This window comes from Diabrotica virgifera, chromosome 6 (genome assembly GCF_917563875.1).
Source record: "Diabrotica virgifera virgifera chromosome 6, PGI_DIABVI_V3a".
Taxonomy (NCBI): Eukaryota; Metazoa; Arthropoda; class Insecta; order Coleoptera; family Chrysomelidae; genus Diabrotica; species Diabrotica virgifera.
Genome location: NC_065448.1, coordinates 105,096,677 through 105,116,368, shown reverse-complemented (window position 1 = coordinate 105,116,368; position 19,692 = coordinate 105,096,677). Strand labels below are relative to the sequence as shown.

General features: G+C 32.5%; 1 protein-coding gene across 2 annotated transcripts in view; it reads right to left on the bottom strand.

Annotated features, from left to right (window-relative positions):
* The window catches only part of LOC114330435 (leukocyte tyrosine kinase receptor), a 366,482-nt gene that overhangs the window by 120,411 nt on the left and 226,379 nt on the right, over positions 1-19,692 (bottom strand). For both annotated transcript variants that reach the window (XM_050652706.1, XM_050652707.1), the window contains exons 7-9: positions 13,504-13,670; positions 3,499-3,689; positions 3,071-3,230 (exon numbers count right to left, since the gene is read on the bottom strand). In XM_050652706.1, coding sequence (XP_050508663.1) covers positions 3,071-3,230; positions 3,499-3,689; positions 13,504-13,670 — 518 coding nt within the window. The remainder of the gene's footprint in view (positions 1-3,070; positions 3,231-3,498; positions 3,690-13,503; positions 13,671-19,692) is intronic.

Here is a 19,692-nt window from a genome sequence, read left to right as displayed (position 1 = left end):
GTAGTTTTCCATTGTTCCTTTTTTCTTGTACCGTCTTAATGCTACCTTTTGTTCTTCGACTGCCCTACTACATTCCTGATTCCACCAATGTTTACTAAATTTTGGATTAATCGATTTTCGCTTCTGGTATACTAACTGCATTGACCTCATTGAGTTTAGTAATAAAATCTGTATATCTGTGACTGCCTTTATGAGTTTGTGCATATTGTTCCATATGTGAGGAAAAATCTCCCAATCTGCTTTATCAACATTCCATTTTTTGCAATTAGTTTTACAATATATATTACTTACACTAACGTTTATATTCATTTTGATACAAATTACATAATGATCTGAGCCTAGTGTTGTATCGTCTACATCTCATTCAAATAAATGAGCAATATCGGTTGTACAAAAGGTAATATCTATAGCTGATTTATTAAAAAATCCCGGCCTTGGTAATACCGTTTCTTTACCAGTATTTAAATATACAGTACCACTCTCATCGCATGCTTCTAATAGATTTTTACCCGCTCGATCCGTAGTACTACAACCCCAAGCAATATTGTGACTATTAAAGTATCCACCAACTAAAAATGGTTTTTTAAGCTATTAAAAAAATTTTTCCAATCATTTTTAGATATAGATAACCCTGGTTTTACATATATAGAGTATATATTTATCTTTTTTCCTAAATTTAAGTGAATGGTTACCTGTTTGCACATTACATTATTGATTTTATGAAATGCTGGAGTTGGAGAAAAACCTATACCTCTTTTTAGCAGTACAGCCACTCCTCCATATCCATCACCTCTATCTTCTCGAAAAATATTATACCCTGTGAATTTAATATTTATGTTTGGTTTAAATTAAGTTTCTGACAAAAAGCATACAGTTATAATCTTGTCAAAAAGATATTTCTCTAAAGAACCTTTATTTGATAAAACTGATCTACCATTCCATTGTAGGAAATTTATATTAGCCATTTCTAGTAAGAATTTTCTCTATACTATTCTTTAAAACTAACAATGTATTTGCTTCTAGAGATTGATTTAAATTATTTAGAATAGTTGTAAAGCATTCCAAAATATTATCACACACATTTTTTTTATTTACATATTTGCAAATTAGATGAAATATTATGATACTGTGGAACATTACGAAAATTACTATATGCTGTTTGTGATTGTGGTTTCGGCAAGCGTTGCCGTGTCGTTTGTTATCGAATTAACACTTTCTGTTCTTCTACGTTTTGTTATTGTATAACGATTCGATGTTTGATTATTTTTTACTTCCGATGAGAAATTTTTTTGATATTTTGTTTTAGCCTCATAATAAGATATTTTTTCTACGTTCATTATATTTTTAATACTCTTTTGTTTTTCTCTTTCTAGACACTCAGCCCTTATATCTGTTGCGGAATGATTCCCGTTACATAATATGCATTTTACTGATTCTTTATCTAAACATTTTGAACTCTCATGTTCTCCAGCACAAAACCTACACCTGTCTGTTCCTCTACACTGTGAACTAACGTGCCCGTACCGTAAACATTTCAAACATTGAATTAATCTCGGTTGATACGTTTCTAACTTGCACACTAATTTTTCTATAACTACCTGATTTGTCATTATTTGCCCTTTAAATGTAACAATTATGGTAGATGTAGGAACAAAATCTGCATTTCCTTCTGAATTTATAACCTTTCTATTTATTCTTTTGATGTCTATAACATCAAAATTGTATCCGTATCTTGGTTTAGTTAATGATTTCAATTCTTTTGTATCTAAATCTTTATCTACCAACTTAATTACGCCCTTTTTTTGAATAAAAAAATTTCGTAAATACGCCTTATAATTTTTAATAGCTAAATTTTTTGACATTATTAATTTATATGCACTTGCTCCCGAATTTAGTTCTACTTTAACTTTATTTCTACCTATAACGATTATTTGATTAATATTATTTTGAATCTCCGGAACCGAATTAATTATAATTTTTGTTGTCGCAATACGATGTAATTCACCGATATTTCCTAGACTATTTTCAATATAAACATAATAAGGTTCGTTATTGGTTGCAGTATACAAGTTTTTGTTTGAGTTCTTAATTATCTGACTGTTATTTACGGTCGGAGTGGTATTTACCTCACCTACTGACTGTTATTTGTAAAATTAAATCTTTTTGATATTACTGTATTTTGATTATAAGTATTATTTTGACTTACAGAAGCCTCTGAAAATTTATTATTATCATTGTTTTCCGTTACCTGCGTATTTTTCTGAATACTACCTAATCCGGGTGTTTCCAATTCTGTTTCCATAATCTCGCTTTCGTTGTTGAATTTTAAATTTTTTCCTCGATCTGGTGGTTCAGGAGGTATATCATTATCCATATTATTATTGTCCATTAATGACTATAAACACCTGTGTAATTTCACTCTCACTCGATACACGACCGATTCGTTTGAAATTTTAACACGAACCCAAAACTAAATTTAAAACGTAGTACCTACAATTTCACCGATCAGCCGACTGGAATTTGCCGATAAAATATCGATGTGTGTGCAATACTGTATTTAGTCACATACGCCAATACATACTGGCCGGTCGTGCCGGTAATACAGTGGCAGTGGACGGCTGCTCACCGACATTTTACCGACACGGATCAGTGCGTGTGTGCAATGTCCCGTTCTCACATGTGGTTCACTATTGGAATTTGGACGGCCGATATAAAATCGACCGCAAAAAATCGGTGTGTGTGTGCAATTATGCTTAGTTAACAAGAAAATCAAGGGCAGACTAAACATTCACTATTTCACTACAAACTCCATCGTGATAATTTTATGCAATCGTATAGGAAGAAGTCTATGTAGGCTGGGGACACCAATGAACCTAAGGGGAATATCCAAAAGATCAGGCCAAATTTTGGAGGACCAGGGTAAATTTCGTTTCAATTTTATAATAATAATGTAGCAGCGCGGCAGGACACGTAATACCTAGTCTTCTGATGTTACCAATTTTATACCAATAGGTTAATTTTGCTTTAAAAAAAGCAAATTTAGCAAATTTAGCCTTTTAATAATACTCACGTATAATAATTTGTCTTTGGAACAGTCCATTTTTGTACTCCTGTTAATCCTGGTTCATGGACCACTTTGATGTGCACTGGGGTATTGTTATATGCTTTTGAACAATCTGGTTGAGTTGGTCCATATCTTCCTCTTCCATTGCAGCTTGATATCTTATATACTAAAATAATATTAATTAAATGAATGAAAATTGTATTTATAATATAGACTGATAAGAAACATAGACATATACATTGATTCCACATACGACATTTAAAAAAATTAATTTACCTTGATATGAAATGAATTTTCAGCAAAAAATAAATACTTTTACAAAATTCCAGTTTTGCTACACGTTTCGCCTAAACTATTATAAATAATAATCAATCCAAAAATAATCAAAAACCACACAAAAGTAAAACAAGGTACATTTTTTCCTATTAACTTACTTGTTTTATTAACAAATGCTTTGTTAGTTTCTTTGAGACCTTCGTGTTCTCTATTATCCCAGTAGTTGTAACCATTTAGATCCTCTTTCGGTATATTAAGTCCAAAACATTCGGGACTCAGCGACACATCATCGATGGCAATGTCGCTTATATATCTAATACCTTTTCTGGCTTCAAATCGAATAAAATACCTAAAATATATATATATTTTTATATAAACCGAAATACCTACTTAGGTATGACGACTAAACAAAGGCGTTACATCCGGTCAGCAATCGACCATACAGTAGAGCTACAAAGTGATGCCCAAGAAATATTAGCAATGAATCAAATGTGCATAGCAATTTTCTTCAATCTAGAGTGCCTTCAATACGTGTTGGAGATACAACATCATTGAAAAACTGCACGCATCCAATATTCGAGGACACTGCTTAGCCTATATCGAAAATTTCTTAAAAGACTTTTCCTTCTAAGTAAGAATCAACAGTGTTTATTCAGATTTTCATACTGCAGAAAACGGTACTCCACAAGGCTCAGTGCTGTCATACCCTACTCCTAGTTGCTATAAACAACATATTAAATAAATAACCTAAACCTCTCAAAGCTCGCCTTTCTGCAGACGATTTAGTGGTGTACATTAAAGAAGCGCAAAAATACTCTATGTGCAGAAAAGTAGTCATTTTTAACTCAGCTAGAAGAATGGACAGCTAGTACATGATTCGAATTCTCCGTTACAAAGACGACTGGGATGCTGTTTTCGAAAATATCACCCGTTGTACCAGTCCTTTAAATCTTCACAACAGCGTCATTCCCTTCGAAAACTCCGTGAAATTCCTTGGTATGTGGTTGGATCAAAAGCTTTCCAGGAAAAGCACATATACTCTGGGCTAATTAGCAAAAAACAAGGAAAAGTTATTTACCATGCTGGAATCGAATCTTATGATTGTATATGTTAATAATATAGGTATGCAAAGTCCGCAGATAGTGTGCTACTTTTTTTATAAACAAAATGGAGCCCGAAAATCGTGTTTTTTTCAATTTTTGCTCTATAACTCCAAAGATTTTAACTTTACACCAAAACTACCCAAATAAAAATTCACCGTAATTAAATTATGCCTAAAGACGTGATTTAACCGATTTACTTCGACGAAAATTTTCCCCGGAAAATGCGGGTTTTTCCAACAAAATCTTTAATTTTCAATTAAAATTTTAAATAAGTAATTGTTTATCAATAATTAAATAACTTGGTAATATAAAAGCTCTTTTCGTATAGATTATAATTCCAGAAGCCGATGAAAACTGAATAAACAGTTTAGCAACAATTGAATTGTTAATTAAAAATTTACGGTCGCTGTAATAACCACAATAATTAAGATACATAAGAATAACTATGATTTTTGTATAAAAAGGTACAGTACCTATCTAACGAACTTTACAGAATTGAAATTGGACTATTTAAGCGGCCTCAGGAACATTTTTAAATTATAAACAATTTTTTGGTTTATAAACAAATAGAATATCTCCGGAAATATTAAATTAAATTAAATCATGATAACGGTATTGGAAAAAAAGCGGCAGGGCACTTCTTTCAAAAGAAAAAACGTTTAACTGTAGTAAGTGGTTCCTGAGATACAACCGGTCAAAGTTGACCGGCATTTACGGCAAAGATATAAACAATAGGATCATAATTTTCGAACCATCACCTTTTCATTTTTGTCTTCTTTCTCCACACTAATTTTCATATCTTTAAAATATTATTAACATATATTACTATAATAAAAACTATCGATCTTATGAGTGAAAATTGACAAAAATAGCAAAATTTCAATCAAAAATTAGGTTGGAGAAAATGTAATCTCAAAGTTCAAAATCGGTATACGTTAAAAAAATACATTTTCTCGGCTTTCCTTGGAGAAATTTTCTTCATTCTTTTTTGTTCCCAAGTAACTCGAGTAGAGCAATCTAACTAATGCATTATTAAATGTCAATTTTAATTTTGTTTTGTTATAATAGATTAATCTATTTATAAGAAAAGAAAACTATATATTTATTCCAGTTGTAGACTTTTTTAGAAAAACTTACTACAAGTGTACCTTTTAACGTTAAAAACACAAATATTCTCATTTGAAAGCTGTATAATTATATAAACAATCTTTATTTAAGCAAATTAAAATTTTTTGTTATAATAAATAAATTAATTTATTATAACAAAACAAAAGCAACTTTGAAATTTAATAATGCGTTAGTTAGATGGCTCTACACGAGCTACTTGGAAACAAAAAAAGATTGAAGAAGCTGAGAAAAAAAAAAAGGAGAAAAGGCCGATTTTTGACACTAAATTGTTTATAAATAAAAATGACCGCCAGATCCTACGCAGTTACAATTATTTGTTCTTATAGGTATTGCCTACCGAAAAAACGCTTCAGTAGCCTGGCAGTTGAAGTGTCAAGAACAGGGTAGATTTTTGTCTTATTACCCTTATCTAATAAGACACTTTAACATTCTTCTTCTTGTAGTGCCTATCCGTTTCGGATGTTGGCGACCATCATGGCAATCTGCACTTTGCACACTGCTGCTCTGAAAAGATTTGTAGTGGTTGTGTTGAACCACGTTCGTAGATTTTTCAGCCAGGAAATCCTTCGCCTTCCTGGTCCTCGCTTTCCCTCTACTTTTCCCTGCAAGACCAGTTGCAGCAGTCCATATCTCTCACTGTTCCTCATGATGTGACCGAGGTATTCGATTTTGGCTGTTTTTATTTTGATTAACAGCTCTTTTTCTTTTTTCATTCTCAGCAAAACACCCTCATTAGTAATGTGGTCGGTATAAGATATCTTCAGGATTCGACGATAAAGCCACATCTCAAAAGCCTCAATTTTCTTGCAGGTGGCGTCTGTGAGAGTCCGCGACTCAACTCCGTACAACAGTATAGGAAATATATAACATCGTAGTAATCTGACTTTTATGGGTATCGACAAATCATGACATTTGAACAACTTTGCCATTTTTTGAAATGCAGATCTTGCTTTCTCTATCCTACATTTGATTTCTATAGAATGGTCCCAATTTTCATTGACGTTCGTACCAAGGTAGGTGTATGTTTTTACTCTTTCTATTTGTTGACCATTCACACTGATTCGTCCAAATTGCTGTTCATTCTTAGAGATCATCATACATTTGGTTTTCTTAGTATTTAGTGAAAGTCCGTATCTCTGACTGACTTCTGCGATTCTGCTCATTAACTCCTGTAGGGCTTCAGAACTGTCAGCGAATACCACAGTGTCGTCTGCGTATCTTATGTTATTGATACATTCTCCGTTAATTCTAATTCCGGCTTCAACATCATCCAATGCTTCTTGAAAGATTTCCTCAGAGTAGATGTTAAACAGCAGTGGGGATAGTATACATCCCTGACGGACCCCACGTTTGATTTTGATATCGTCGGATTCTCCTGCCTCTGTCCGGATAGATGATGTTTGATTCCAGTACAGATTGCTGATAATCCTTAAATCACAGGTGTTTATTCCAATATTGGTTAATATCTCCATCAGCTTGTCGTGCTTTACTGTATCGAACGCTTTATGGTAATCAATGAAACATGCATAAATATCGCAATTCACGTCTCTACATCGTTGAAATAGCACTTGTATACTAAATAGAGCATCTCTTGTACCCACTGCATTTCGAAAACCAAACTGTGTTCGGCTGATTTTTTCTTCGCACAGTCTATATATCCTTTGATGTATAATTTTTAGAAATAGCTTTAAAATATGGCTCATTAAGCTGATGGTTCGGAAATCACTGCAGGATACGGACTTTGTTTTCTTTGGTAAAGCAACAAACGTCGACTTCAACCATGCTTTTGGTATTACTCCGCTTAAATATATGTCGTTAAATATTTTGGTTAGGCGTTGAGTACCGTCGTTGAGTACTTTAACATTACACACTCATATTTACTTTCGGCCGGTGAACGTCCCATGTGCGGCCTATGTACTACGCGTTTTACCCAGTGGCGTAGCTGAAGATTGCGCCCCCCCCCGCGGCAATTTTTGTGGGTCCCCGTGCTATAAACATAACAACAACAACTAATAACTAAAGCTCGGAATATAGGTAAAATGCCTATAATCCTATTTTGCCTATTATAATTGCTATTTTTGCCTATTATAATTGTTTTTTTGCACTTTTTGCCTTTTTTCGTAAATTCCGCCTATTTGTGCCTTTTTTTAAATTTCATGGTACTACCATGATATTATTCTATTACTAAACCATTCTATAATAAAATTTTGGGTCAATAATAAAATATCAATGGTTTGTTTATACAGTGATGAGCGTGCTAATAACCGGCAAAATAGCATAAAAGATGGAAAACATATTAAATTGTGAGATAAATAGAAATAAAACTAGTAGAGTTGTTAAATTTAGCGATAGTAACATATCAATTGACATTATATTGATTGTTTCCCACCTTTAGACGTATCAGAGGAGTATGTCGACTAAAACTGTCATTGTGACAGTGGCTTTTCTCAAATTCGTTCGATACGTCTAAAGGTGGGAAACAATCAATATAATGTCAATCTATAAGTTACTATCCCTAAATTTAACACATCCACTATGTTCATCTCTTTTTATCTCACAACTTAATTATGTTTTCCATCTTTTGCGTTATTTTGCCGGTTATTAGTGCGCTCATCACTGTATAACAGATTTCTAGGAAAATGTACCTGATCGAGACTTAAGGGTTAACTATTTGGAAATCCCTAAGCTTTATTAGTTTATTATCAGGTGTACAGTCGGTTACTGTATCAGAGTTTAGTCACAAATTGCTATACCCTAGTATAGTTTTGTTGCGTATACCGAAAAGCAAAGAACACGTTTTAAAACGTTTTACGACATTTGTGTGAAAAGATGACATCTAAATTAAGGCTATGGATCGCACCTTATTCGGAACTTTCTCTAGAAGGAGATGGAGCATTTTGTAAACCATGCGGCAAATCGGTAAGTTTTATTTTTTCTCTTTTTTTCTCGTCCCACAACATAACTAAATTCTAAAGCGGTTTTAGAATTCTAATTATTTTTTTTTAAATTCTCAGATTTCAAGTAGAAAAAAGTACTTTATTGACCAGCATTGTGGAACCCCACTTCATAAACGTAATTTGCAAAAATTAAATTCCTCTATGTTAGCCCAAATATCTCTGCGGGATAGTTTAAGCAGTTCAAAAAAAAGGAGGAAGACGCATTTAAATTTGATTTATGCCAGATGATGATTGCATCCAACATTCCTCTGTACAGGGTGTTTCATTAATAATTGTCCATATAGTAACTGGAGAAACCTTAGCACAAAATACGAAGATTTAACCCAAAACACTTAAATAAAATGTGGTTCCTTACTGAGTTACAGGGTGTTTTATCTAAAAATTTAAAAATTATTTTTACTCAGCATTTTAAAACTATTCGACTTATCCTTTTCATACTTGGCAGAAAGTGTGACTACTATACACCCTATTAAATTATGATAAACAAACGTTTCTAGCTACTACCAGAGGCGTACGACAGGGGGTAGTAAATGGTTGACCCTTCTCAAATTCTACGCCACTGGTGGAATTACTATTTTAGTGCCATTTTTAGATTCTCCAATACTTTCTACGTAAATAATATACTCCACATTGGTAACGATAAAGTCATTAGTTTTCTAGATATTTGAAGTTAAATATGAAACGGCACAGTTATTTTGATTAATTTTATGATATGATTGATATGATTAAAATTTAAAAATTATTTTTACCCAGTACTCTAAAACTATTTGGCGTATCCTTATAATACTTTCCAGAAGTGTAGGTACTGTACACCCTACTAAATTAAGATAAATATACGTTTATAGCTACTACCAGAGGCGTACGACAGGGGATAGTGGCTGGTTGACCCTTCCCAAATTCTACGCCACTGACGAAATTGCTATTTTAGTGTTATTTTTGGATTTTTCAATACTTTTTATGTAAATAATGTACTTCTCATTCGTAACGATAAAATGATTAGTTTTCGAGATATTTTAAATTAAAAATGAAGGGACACAATACATTAATCAAAATAACCGTGTCTTTTCATTTTTAACTTCAAAGATCTCGAAAACTAATGACTTTATCGTTACGAATGAAGAGTATATTATTTTCATGGAAAGTATTGGAGAATCCAAAAATTGAACTAAAATAGCAATTGCGCCAGTGGCGTAGAATTTGGAAAGGGTCAACCATTCACTTTCCCCCGTCGTACGCCTCTGGTAATAGACAGAAACGTTTGTTTAACATAATTTAGTAGTTTGTACAGTACTTATACTTCCTGCCAAGTATGAAAAGGATACGTCGGATAGTTTTAAAATGCTGAGCAAAAATAGTTTTTAAATTTTTAGATAAAACACCCTGTAACTCAGTAAGGAACCACATTTTATTTAAGTGTCTTAGGTTCAATCTTCGTATTTTGTGCTAAGGATTCTCCAGTTACTATATGGACAATTATTAATGAAACACCCTGTATAAAGTTAATAACCCTAGTTTTAAATGCTTTTTCGAAAAATATCTTAATAAATCCTTACCGGACGAGAGTACATTGAGACAACATACTGTGGAAAAATGTTATGTGGAATGTATTTCAAAAATTAAGCGGGAGTTAGAGGGCAATTTTTTGTATATTATCGTGGATGAAACGACAGATGTATGCGGCAGGTATATAGCTAATTTAATGATTGGAATTTTGAACGAAAACTTTGCGAGAAAACCTTATTTAGTTGCCGGTAAAGAATTGGAAAAAACAAACAATTTAACAATAAGTCGATTTATACACGATAGTTGAACAAACTTCGTTTTACCCAACCATATACCAGTGAATAAAATAGTTTTAATGCTTTCAGATGCTGCGGCATATATGTTAAGAGCTGCTGTTAATTTAAAGATTTTTTATCCTAATTTAATTCATTGCACTTGTGTAGCCCACGGGGTAAATATAATTGCTGAAGAAATAAGAAATCTGTTTCCGTTGGTAAATAATTTTATAAATTTTATGAAAAAAGTTTTTGTAAAGGCTCGGTTGAGGGTGCAAATATATAAAGAAAGACTTCCCGGTGTCCCTTTGCCACCTAAACCAGTAATTACAAGGTGGGGAACCTGGCTCGAAGCAGTTTTTTTACTTTGAACACTGCAATGAAATAGAATTAGTTATGTCAGAATTTGATGATGATATTTCCGAAGCCATTCTAGAAGAAAAAAAAATATTAAAAAATCCCAAATTGAAACTGGAACTCGCTTATATCAATGAAAATTATAAATTAATAATTACCACAATTACCTTATTAGAAAAACAAGAGATAAATTTATGTGAGTCAGTAAAATTAATAGATAATTTAAAGACGAAAATTAAATCGGCACCTGGAAGTAACGGTCAATTAATTTAAAAAAAAATGAAATATGTTTTCGACAAGAATGAAGGTTTTTCGTTTTTATCTAATGTTGCTAAAGTTTTGAATGGGACATTTTCCGAGGAATTACAAATTATGCCAGATTTATTATCCGCTCTGAAATATGCTCCAATTACATCTGTCGATGTCGAACGTTCGTTTTCAATGTACAAATTAATTTTAAGTGATCGAAGACATAGTTTTAAGACCGAAAATATTGAAAAACATTTAGTTGTTTCTCTTAATGATAAAATTTTAAGTGGTTACAATGTTTAATTATTAATTAACAGTTATTTAGTTACTAGTTTATTTATACTAATGTTATGATTATGATGTGTAAATATACCTGCCTTAAGTTAATATTACGTTAATTCACTTTGTACAATAAATAATAAGTTATATTCCTTTATTGCCTATATTTTGCCTAAATGTTAATATTCCTGCCTTTTTTAATAAAAATCTTTGCCTATATAGGCGCCTTTTTCTTCAATTTTTGTTGCCTATAAATCCGAGCTTTACTAATAACAGTATAATTACTAAAATATGTGTAAATGACAATATTTGGCATTTCTTTAATAAGTCTTCATTAGTTAGTGTTAATAGATGTTTTTGGGAATAGACATGAAAACCTTTTATACATATACCTTAATCCGCCAAACCTATTAGTAAGTTGTTGCAATATTATATCTAAATTTACATTGAAAACATTAACTACAAAATTTTTTTTTATAAAAGTTATTTTTTTGTCACATCTGAGCTCATCGTAAAATTATTTTACACGTTTTATCCGTTTATTTTTAAATTCAGGTATAATACCCCACTATTCTGCTATTCCTGCTGCTTTTGCTAACGTTTCGGAAAACGAATTTCTCACTTCTAGAAGATTATCAAGAGTTTTTTCAAAAAGTTGAAGGGCGACCGTTAACTCTGCCGTTTCAGATTGCAAAAGTGTAGATGTTAGATTAATAAAGTTAAGTATTTTAGATTAAATAGTAATGTTACCGACAAATTCAAAATTATTCATATCCTCTAATAATGCATTAACTTATAATTTTTCATCGTTTTTTAGATAGCAATGAAATTTTCGTTAAAGATTTCATTACTTGTCGGAAAGCTCGACGCAAAGCCATAACAGCATCATGTCTGGATGACCACCGGGTCACACATAATCTTCTAAGTGTTGGCAAACGCGATGTATCCAAAGTCATAATAGTACATAGTAATAGTACATCCTATTTTTTAATACTTGCACTAAAAAATCATAATCTTTTAATTATATCCTTAAAAAAAACAACTCCTGTACACCAGCAACGGCATCATTCAACACTAGATTCAGGTTGTGTACGGAAAGGTGCTTTGATTGCATAAATTTTAAAATTTCATTTACAAGACCTTCTGCACTTTGGTCTAACATGCGAATAAATCCCAAAAACCTTTCAACAACGTCTGCTTTAGAAGATAAATTATTTTCATCGCAAGTTACGTACCGGAAAATAAAATTAAGCTGATCGTGTTTCGAAATATCTTGAGTGGTATCAAGAATTATTGAATAAATTTTTTTTTAATTAATCAATTCGTTTTCAGTTTCTTGAGCCAGCAAATTTATGACTTCGTTTTGTATTTGGGGGCCCAAGTAATGTGTTTTTTTATGTTATTGTTTTTATCGATTAATTTAGCTAAAACAGGATCATATTTAGCTAGTAAAAGAATCACCAACAAAAATTACCTTTTTGGGATTCACTTTCATCTAAACTACCAACATGTCCTCGAAAGTACGAAACGCTAAATTGTACCCGAAAACAGTAAGAGTTACGTCAATTACCTGCTTAATTATTTCCTTCCAAATTCCCTATTTTGATGCTTATTAGGAAAATATGTTTTGGTCCCCAATTTAAAGATAGAAGTATTAAGTTTAAAGGCTGTAAGGGGCCCCGACGTTTTGCAGGCCCTGCGGGCCTGTCAGCTACGCCACTGGTTTTACCGTCACTCATCAGAATAGTGTCCAAAATATCAAAGTGAACGTTCAATAAACAATTACCAAACACTCGTACCAGCTTTATTAGGAGAAAACTGTCCAGTAAAATACTTATTAAACTATCTAATTTCAATCAAAACTTTGTATCAAATCTAGTTATTTTTTATTTGTTAAAAATCATTGTTAAGCGTTGTTTACCAAGTAATGCTGCTAATAACCTGTTGGTGGATGCGGTAACTTTTCTTTAATAAAAAAAAGGCGTTACATTTAGTTTTTAGGAAGCCGAAATGATGTCATAATGTGGTGTTGTTTACCAACTCAAACACAAAGACTGCCAAGTGGTGCTCATATGACATATATTGGCTATATATTGGCTACCATCACAGCAATCTGAACTTTGATGAGACTATGGGAGGCCGAAATGACGACATAATGCGGTGCTGTTTACCGACTTAAACACAGAAACTGATAAATCGTGCTTCTGAACAAGTTTTATCTTTTTCAATATTGGATCGCTCTAACACTCAAATTTAACTTAAATTACTTAAAAACAATATTAATATGTATTAGATATGAACTTGATACGTACCTATAAGTAATATTTGGTAAAATAATGACTTGTCTAACCCATTGATCACCATGGTCATTGAAACTCCATAACATTTCTGTGGAAACGTTTTCATGCGGTCTGAGTTCTGTAATTTGTAATAAAATAGCGCTTTTATGTTTTCCAGTCTTATGAAGATAAAACCGAATCTGCAAGAAAGTATATTTATTATATAAAAATGAGTAGGTAATGAAAATACAGTTTGAAATATTGTGAACAATATCAGATAATAAAACTAAATAAGGACTAATGAGATTAACGAAGGACTAAGTACTTATTACTCCTGCAATATTATTTTGTCTGTCAGCCTACACTTATTCTTTAGTCGTTACTCCACATATATCTCTCTTATTTATATACTCATCGGTGACTACTTTCTTATTGAGTGCCTATCTCAGAAACTTGATCAATGAAATCTCTGAACGTTTATTGGATACACAGGAAAAACAGAGAGAAATTGAGAATTGTTGAAGTAGGTGAATATTTAAGCTCTACCTCTTTTTCAACAAGATATCAACAAAAGTATAAACATTGAAAATAATTTACCAATTCTAACATCAGCAATAAAGTACGCCTTAAAAACATAAAAGGGGTAAAAAGCACCTGTTCCAGATAACATTCACAGTGAAATTATATAACTCTTAGAAGAAGACAACTTAGATCTTCTTGTAAAAATCTACAATACTTACTTACTTACTTAAGCCGTCCTCCAACAGGAGATGAAAGATGCCGCACAGCCAAGTTTTAAGGAATTTATGTCAAATTACGCAGAAAGAAAGAGTGCTAGATTCGGCGCGCGGCGTGACCACAGAAGTTCAGCAAGATCTGTTTGGTGTTCCAGAAAACGTCTCTCTAGCCCACTGTGTTGCCCAAGACCTCGAGATGACTAAAGGAATCTCGTCCGTATTCAATAGAAAGTTCGGCCGCCTGGACGAGTTAAGAAATTAACAACCTAAAATTGGAAGAGTACTGCGATTGGAAGATGGTCCTCGATCTTTGCTGTATATGGTGACCAGGAAGTCTTATATGGACACGCCAAGCTACGAGAACATATGGCGTGCTCTAGCTAATTTGAAGAAAATCGTGTGTAATTATGACATCAAAGATTTGGCTTTACCAAAAATAGGCCATGCAGTAGAAAATCTGGATTGGAAGATTGTAAGAAGCATGCTTGAAGTGGTCTTCAGAGAAACTGGCGTACAAATCACTGTGTGTTGCATGAACCCGAAGATGTCGTACCCTTCAAAGACAGTGGACTGTTATTTCTTCTTGAAGGGTGTATGCAGAGCTGGAGAGTCGTGTAGATTCCGCCATCCTGGGCCTTCATGTAGAGTTGCTGATCGGGACGCTCAGATCTTAAGAGGGGAGCAGTGTAACGAAAGAAAACTCTTGATCGGTGCCCGTAATAGTAAACAACAAGAGAATGACGTAATCTAATCTTCGCGGCGAGAATCCCGAGAATTCTGGAAGGTAAATCACGTGGGCGTGCTGACAGACAAATGGACCGACTGGTATAGAGATGGGAGATATCGAGATGGGCGCGGATATTTCTGGAATGTTCCATTATAACTTTATCGCATATATAAATACGGCAGATTTGTAAATAGGTTTAGTGTATAATATAAATTCGTCTGTACAGTTATATAAATAAAGTCGTATATAAATACGAACCGCTAGTTTTATTGTAATTATAAGTAATTACAGTAGTCACGTTATATTATGAATAAAATATTACTAACAAATGTTTCAAAATCTTAAGTCTTTATTTATTCTTCCGATTTTTTCGGTATTAATGGCTATTCTGCTTTACTATTAAAGTAATCAATGTTACATAGAACTCATCTTACATCTAGGTCTGGATCCCGGATCACGCGTATGAAAAAAAAGTTGATTAATAGCAAGCTGAAAATTTGTTAATAGCTTAAGGGTGTCTAGTCGGACAAACTTTGATATATAGGAACACTGGAACAGGGGAAGTTTTAATTGTGGAACAGGTTAAAAATTTGGAACGGTCACACCACGAAAACGTCACATGTATTTTGTCCGACAGAACTTTCAATTGCTTTGTTACCCTTTCATTAAACTCTCATGTAAAAATCAGGCTGCTATCTATCACCAAATGGGAATTATGAGTGGAACACGTAGAATATGTCAAATGACAGGAATTATGACAGGTGATAAATAGCAGTCTGATTTTTGCATGAGAGTTTAATGAAAGGGTAACAAATCAATTGGAAGTTCTGTCGGACAAAATACATGTGACGTTTTCGTGGCCTGACCGTTCCAAATTTTTAACCTGTTCCAAAATTAAAACTTCCCCTGTTCCAGTGTTCCCATATATCAAAGTTTGTCCGACTAGACACCCTTAAGCTATTAACAAATTTTCAGCTTGCTATTAATCAACTTTTTTTTCATACGCGGGATCCAGACCTAATCAATATACAACCAGTAATAACAATAATTAATCTTATGTGACAGATTGCAAATTAATTTTTCTTTTTCTTATTTCCATAACAACGAAAGGTATACTGATGTACATTACAAATTCAACCATTTTACATTATTAGCCCTTATTTCAATTTTTTTTTGTAGTGATAATACATTATTTCAAAGTGTACCAATAAAAAATATCGTAAAGTATTCGTGAATAACTGGACTTTAAAACACTTGCTCTATTTCGAGCACTCCGGCTGCGCCATCGTGCTCGAAAAATCGCGCGTGTTTTAACCTTTAACTACACGCGCTGGCGTATTTTGTACGCCAGATATAAGAATTCTACTGTAAATATATTTAAAAATTTAATTTTTAACCGTGTTTATCTATCTGAGCTATCACTGGAATGTGCTTTACAATTGCTTTTAGTTTCGTTAGAATCGGCGTTCTGAGAAAGCCGTAATTACCAGTTTATTATTTGTTGTTTTCGGTGGTGTACAATACACGCCACGATTGTAGTAATGTAAGTACATATTTAAATTGTTTTTTTAGTCGTTATGGCTCAAAATATATTTTTCTTTATAGACAATACTTTTTCTCATGTAAAAAATCATATTTCAAAAATTTTTTTATTAGTAGGTAATTTTATTTTTCAAGGGATCATGTTCCAGTTAGAAATTCCAATTGACTTACTGAGAAAAAACTCCAAGCATTCACTGATACCGAATAAGGTTTATAACAAACAACTAAGTGAATTTTTTAACAAATAAAACAAAACCGCTGTTTTTAAGTGGTGTATAAAGTACGCCACGCGTGTACTTATGTTATAACTAAAGACTGGATTATATGCAAAATGCATATGCATATATATGCTGCATATTTCTCATGTTTTTCATAAATGCATATGCCTTGCATATTTGGAGATTTAAGAGCATATAAATGCATATTTTGATGGGAATTTACTCTACCCCATTTAAAAATAAGGTATATATTAGTAACATCAACATCCATTAAAATAAAATGTGAAAGTAAATATTTTGCTGTTAAGCTCCTTTGTTGTTGTACCCATAAACATAATGGGCGTTATTTATAGCTGCAGGTATCATTATCCGGATATTTAAGATTTATAGACTTCTCAGAATTTACAAATTACCTAAGTAAATACCGATTATATTTTGAATAACATTACAAATATTACCTGTACTTTCTGCTGGTGTCGGCCAACTATGAATTATTCTGGGAAAACCAACCAAAACGAAATTTTAAGGCAGCGTTGCCAATTTAGCTTATTTTATGCTAGATTTGGCATATTTTTGTGTTGTTTAGCTTATTTATTTCTTGTTTAGCATATAGCATATTTTCTAGCATATTAAATAATATAAAAATTATTTAGTAAAAATCGAAAATCTTCTAATTCAGAACAAATTTTTATGTTGGCCTTACAATTACTAAAACAACTTAGGAACTCTCTCACAGGAACTTGAAACTGATATCAGTGAGTCAAATCTGATTCCTAACAAAAAATGTTTAACCATTCACACATACACACCTACATCAGCAAATCCCTTCGCCTTCAATAATGTTTATATTAGTACTTATGTCTGTGGACCATGAGATTACTATTAACTACAGGATCATGTTTCAGCATTTTTTAAAACAAATAATTTATCTGTACTGGGTTATGCTTGCTATAGGGATTTTTTATTAGTTGATAATGGAATACCTACTGTTGAACTGATCATTCCATCATTCTTGTGAGGTTTGGCAAATACTATATTGGTCGAGTTGGCAACACTGTTTTAAGGGTAGGATAGATTATTTTATTTTATGAATGGTTAGTCTTAAATCAATCGCCGATTATTCAACTTTTGTGATTGCAAGTTATTGACTATACTGTGTAAAAAAATCATTTTATTATTATTGTGAAAATGCCTAAAGTAGCAAGGGAAAAATCAAGTCTTCTCAGAAGTTGGATTGGAAGTAACAATCATCTAAAAGTTATCGACAGTGAAAGTATGTTTTGCACCATTTGTGATAAAAAGGTAAGTTCTCCACTTCAATAGATTTTTAAACTTATCAAACTTCTTTGCACATCTATGTGTCTGTCTATTCTAAAATGACAAACCGTCCCATTTCTTCAAAAACTGTTTTTTAAAGTTCGCAACGGTTTGGCTTATACAGAGCGAGGTGTTGAGAGTGGCCCACCCTGTATACTACGGTACACTGACTGTACTTTATTGTTTGATGATTTCAATTTCACTTTGAGAAATAAAAAAAAATTGGGGGAGGTTTAAAAAGTTTGATCATTTTAATGTAGGTATCTATTTACGAAAACATCTAAAACATCATTATCATTATATTCCAGATTCCATGTCAAAAGAAATTCCAAGTAGTTCAACACATAAAAACTTCACTTCACCAAACTAAGCTATCAAAAAATGATAATAAACCTCGCCAGCAGATTCTACAGAACAGTTTGCAGATTCAGAATACGTCAGTTGGGCAAGAAACCTTTGCAAAGGATTTATGCCATTTTTTTTTGAACTGCAATATCCCTCTGCACAAGTTAGAACATAAATCGTGTCAAAACTTTTTAAAAACTTATTGCAAGATTAAAGATAAACCAGCTCAAATACCAAGTTCTTCAACTCTTCGGAAAAAATATGTCAGTGCATGTTACAAAGATGTGATGACGAGTATTAAAAATCAGTTAAAAGCCGATTATCTTTGGATTTCCGTCGACGAAACAACGGATACAAAGGGTCGACAAATTGCGAATCTAATTGTTGGAGTTCTTAACGACTCTGGCGATTTTAAAAACTCATACTTAATTAGTGTAAAATGTTTGGAAAAAACAAACTATGCTACAATAGCTAGATTTGTTAACGAATCCCTAACAAATTTTTTTTTACCTGATCAAGTACCATTTGAAAAAATATTATTAATGCTTAGTGATGCCGCCTCATATATGATGAAAGCTGCATCCAATCTTAAAATCTTTTTCCCTAATTTAATTCACTGTACATGTTTGGCGCACGGCCTAAACAGAGTTGCAGAGAAAGTTAGAATTGAATTTCCCAATGTAAACACCTTAATAAATAATGTAAAAAAAGTATTTCTGAAAGCACCACTACGTGTACAGGTATATAGGGAGATGCTTCCCGATATTCCTTTACCACCAGAACCAGTATTAACCAGATGGGGAACTTGGCTTAAAAGTGCTATATTTTTATCTGAACACTACGACGACATCAAAAGCGTTATTTCAAGTTTTGATCCGACTTGTACCGCTATTGATAACTGTCAAAATATTTTTAAAGAAAAGTCTATTAAAAATCAATTGTTGTATATAAAATCGAATTTCGATATCATTGAAAGTTCAATTACAAAATTAGAGGCTCAAAATTTATGTCTTCACAATAGTATGTCTATTGTTGATTCGGTTAAACAGAAAATAACAAATCTGAATGGGGAAATTGGAGTAAAAATTAAAGATAAACTTGATGACGTTTTAAACAAAAATGAGGGTTTCACTTTATTGCGTTCAATAAATAATATAATCAATTTTGGAAACTTCGATGAAAATATTAATATGGATCCGTCTCTAATAGCAAAGTTTAAATATGCCCCAATTACATCTTGTGACGTTGAGAGATCTTTTTCTGCCTATAAACAAATATTAACAGATAGAAGACATAATATTAGTTTAGAAAATATGAATCAATATATGATTATTTA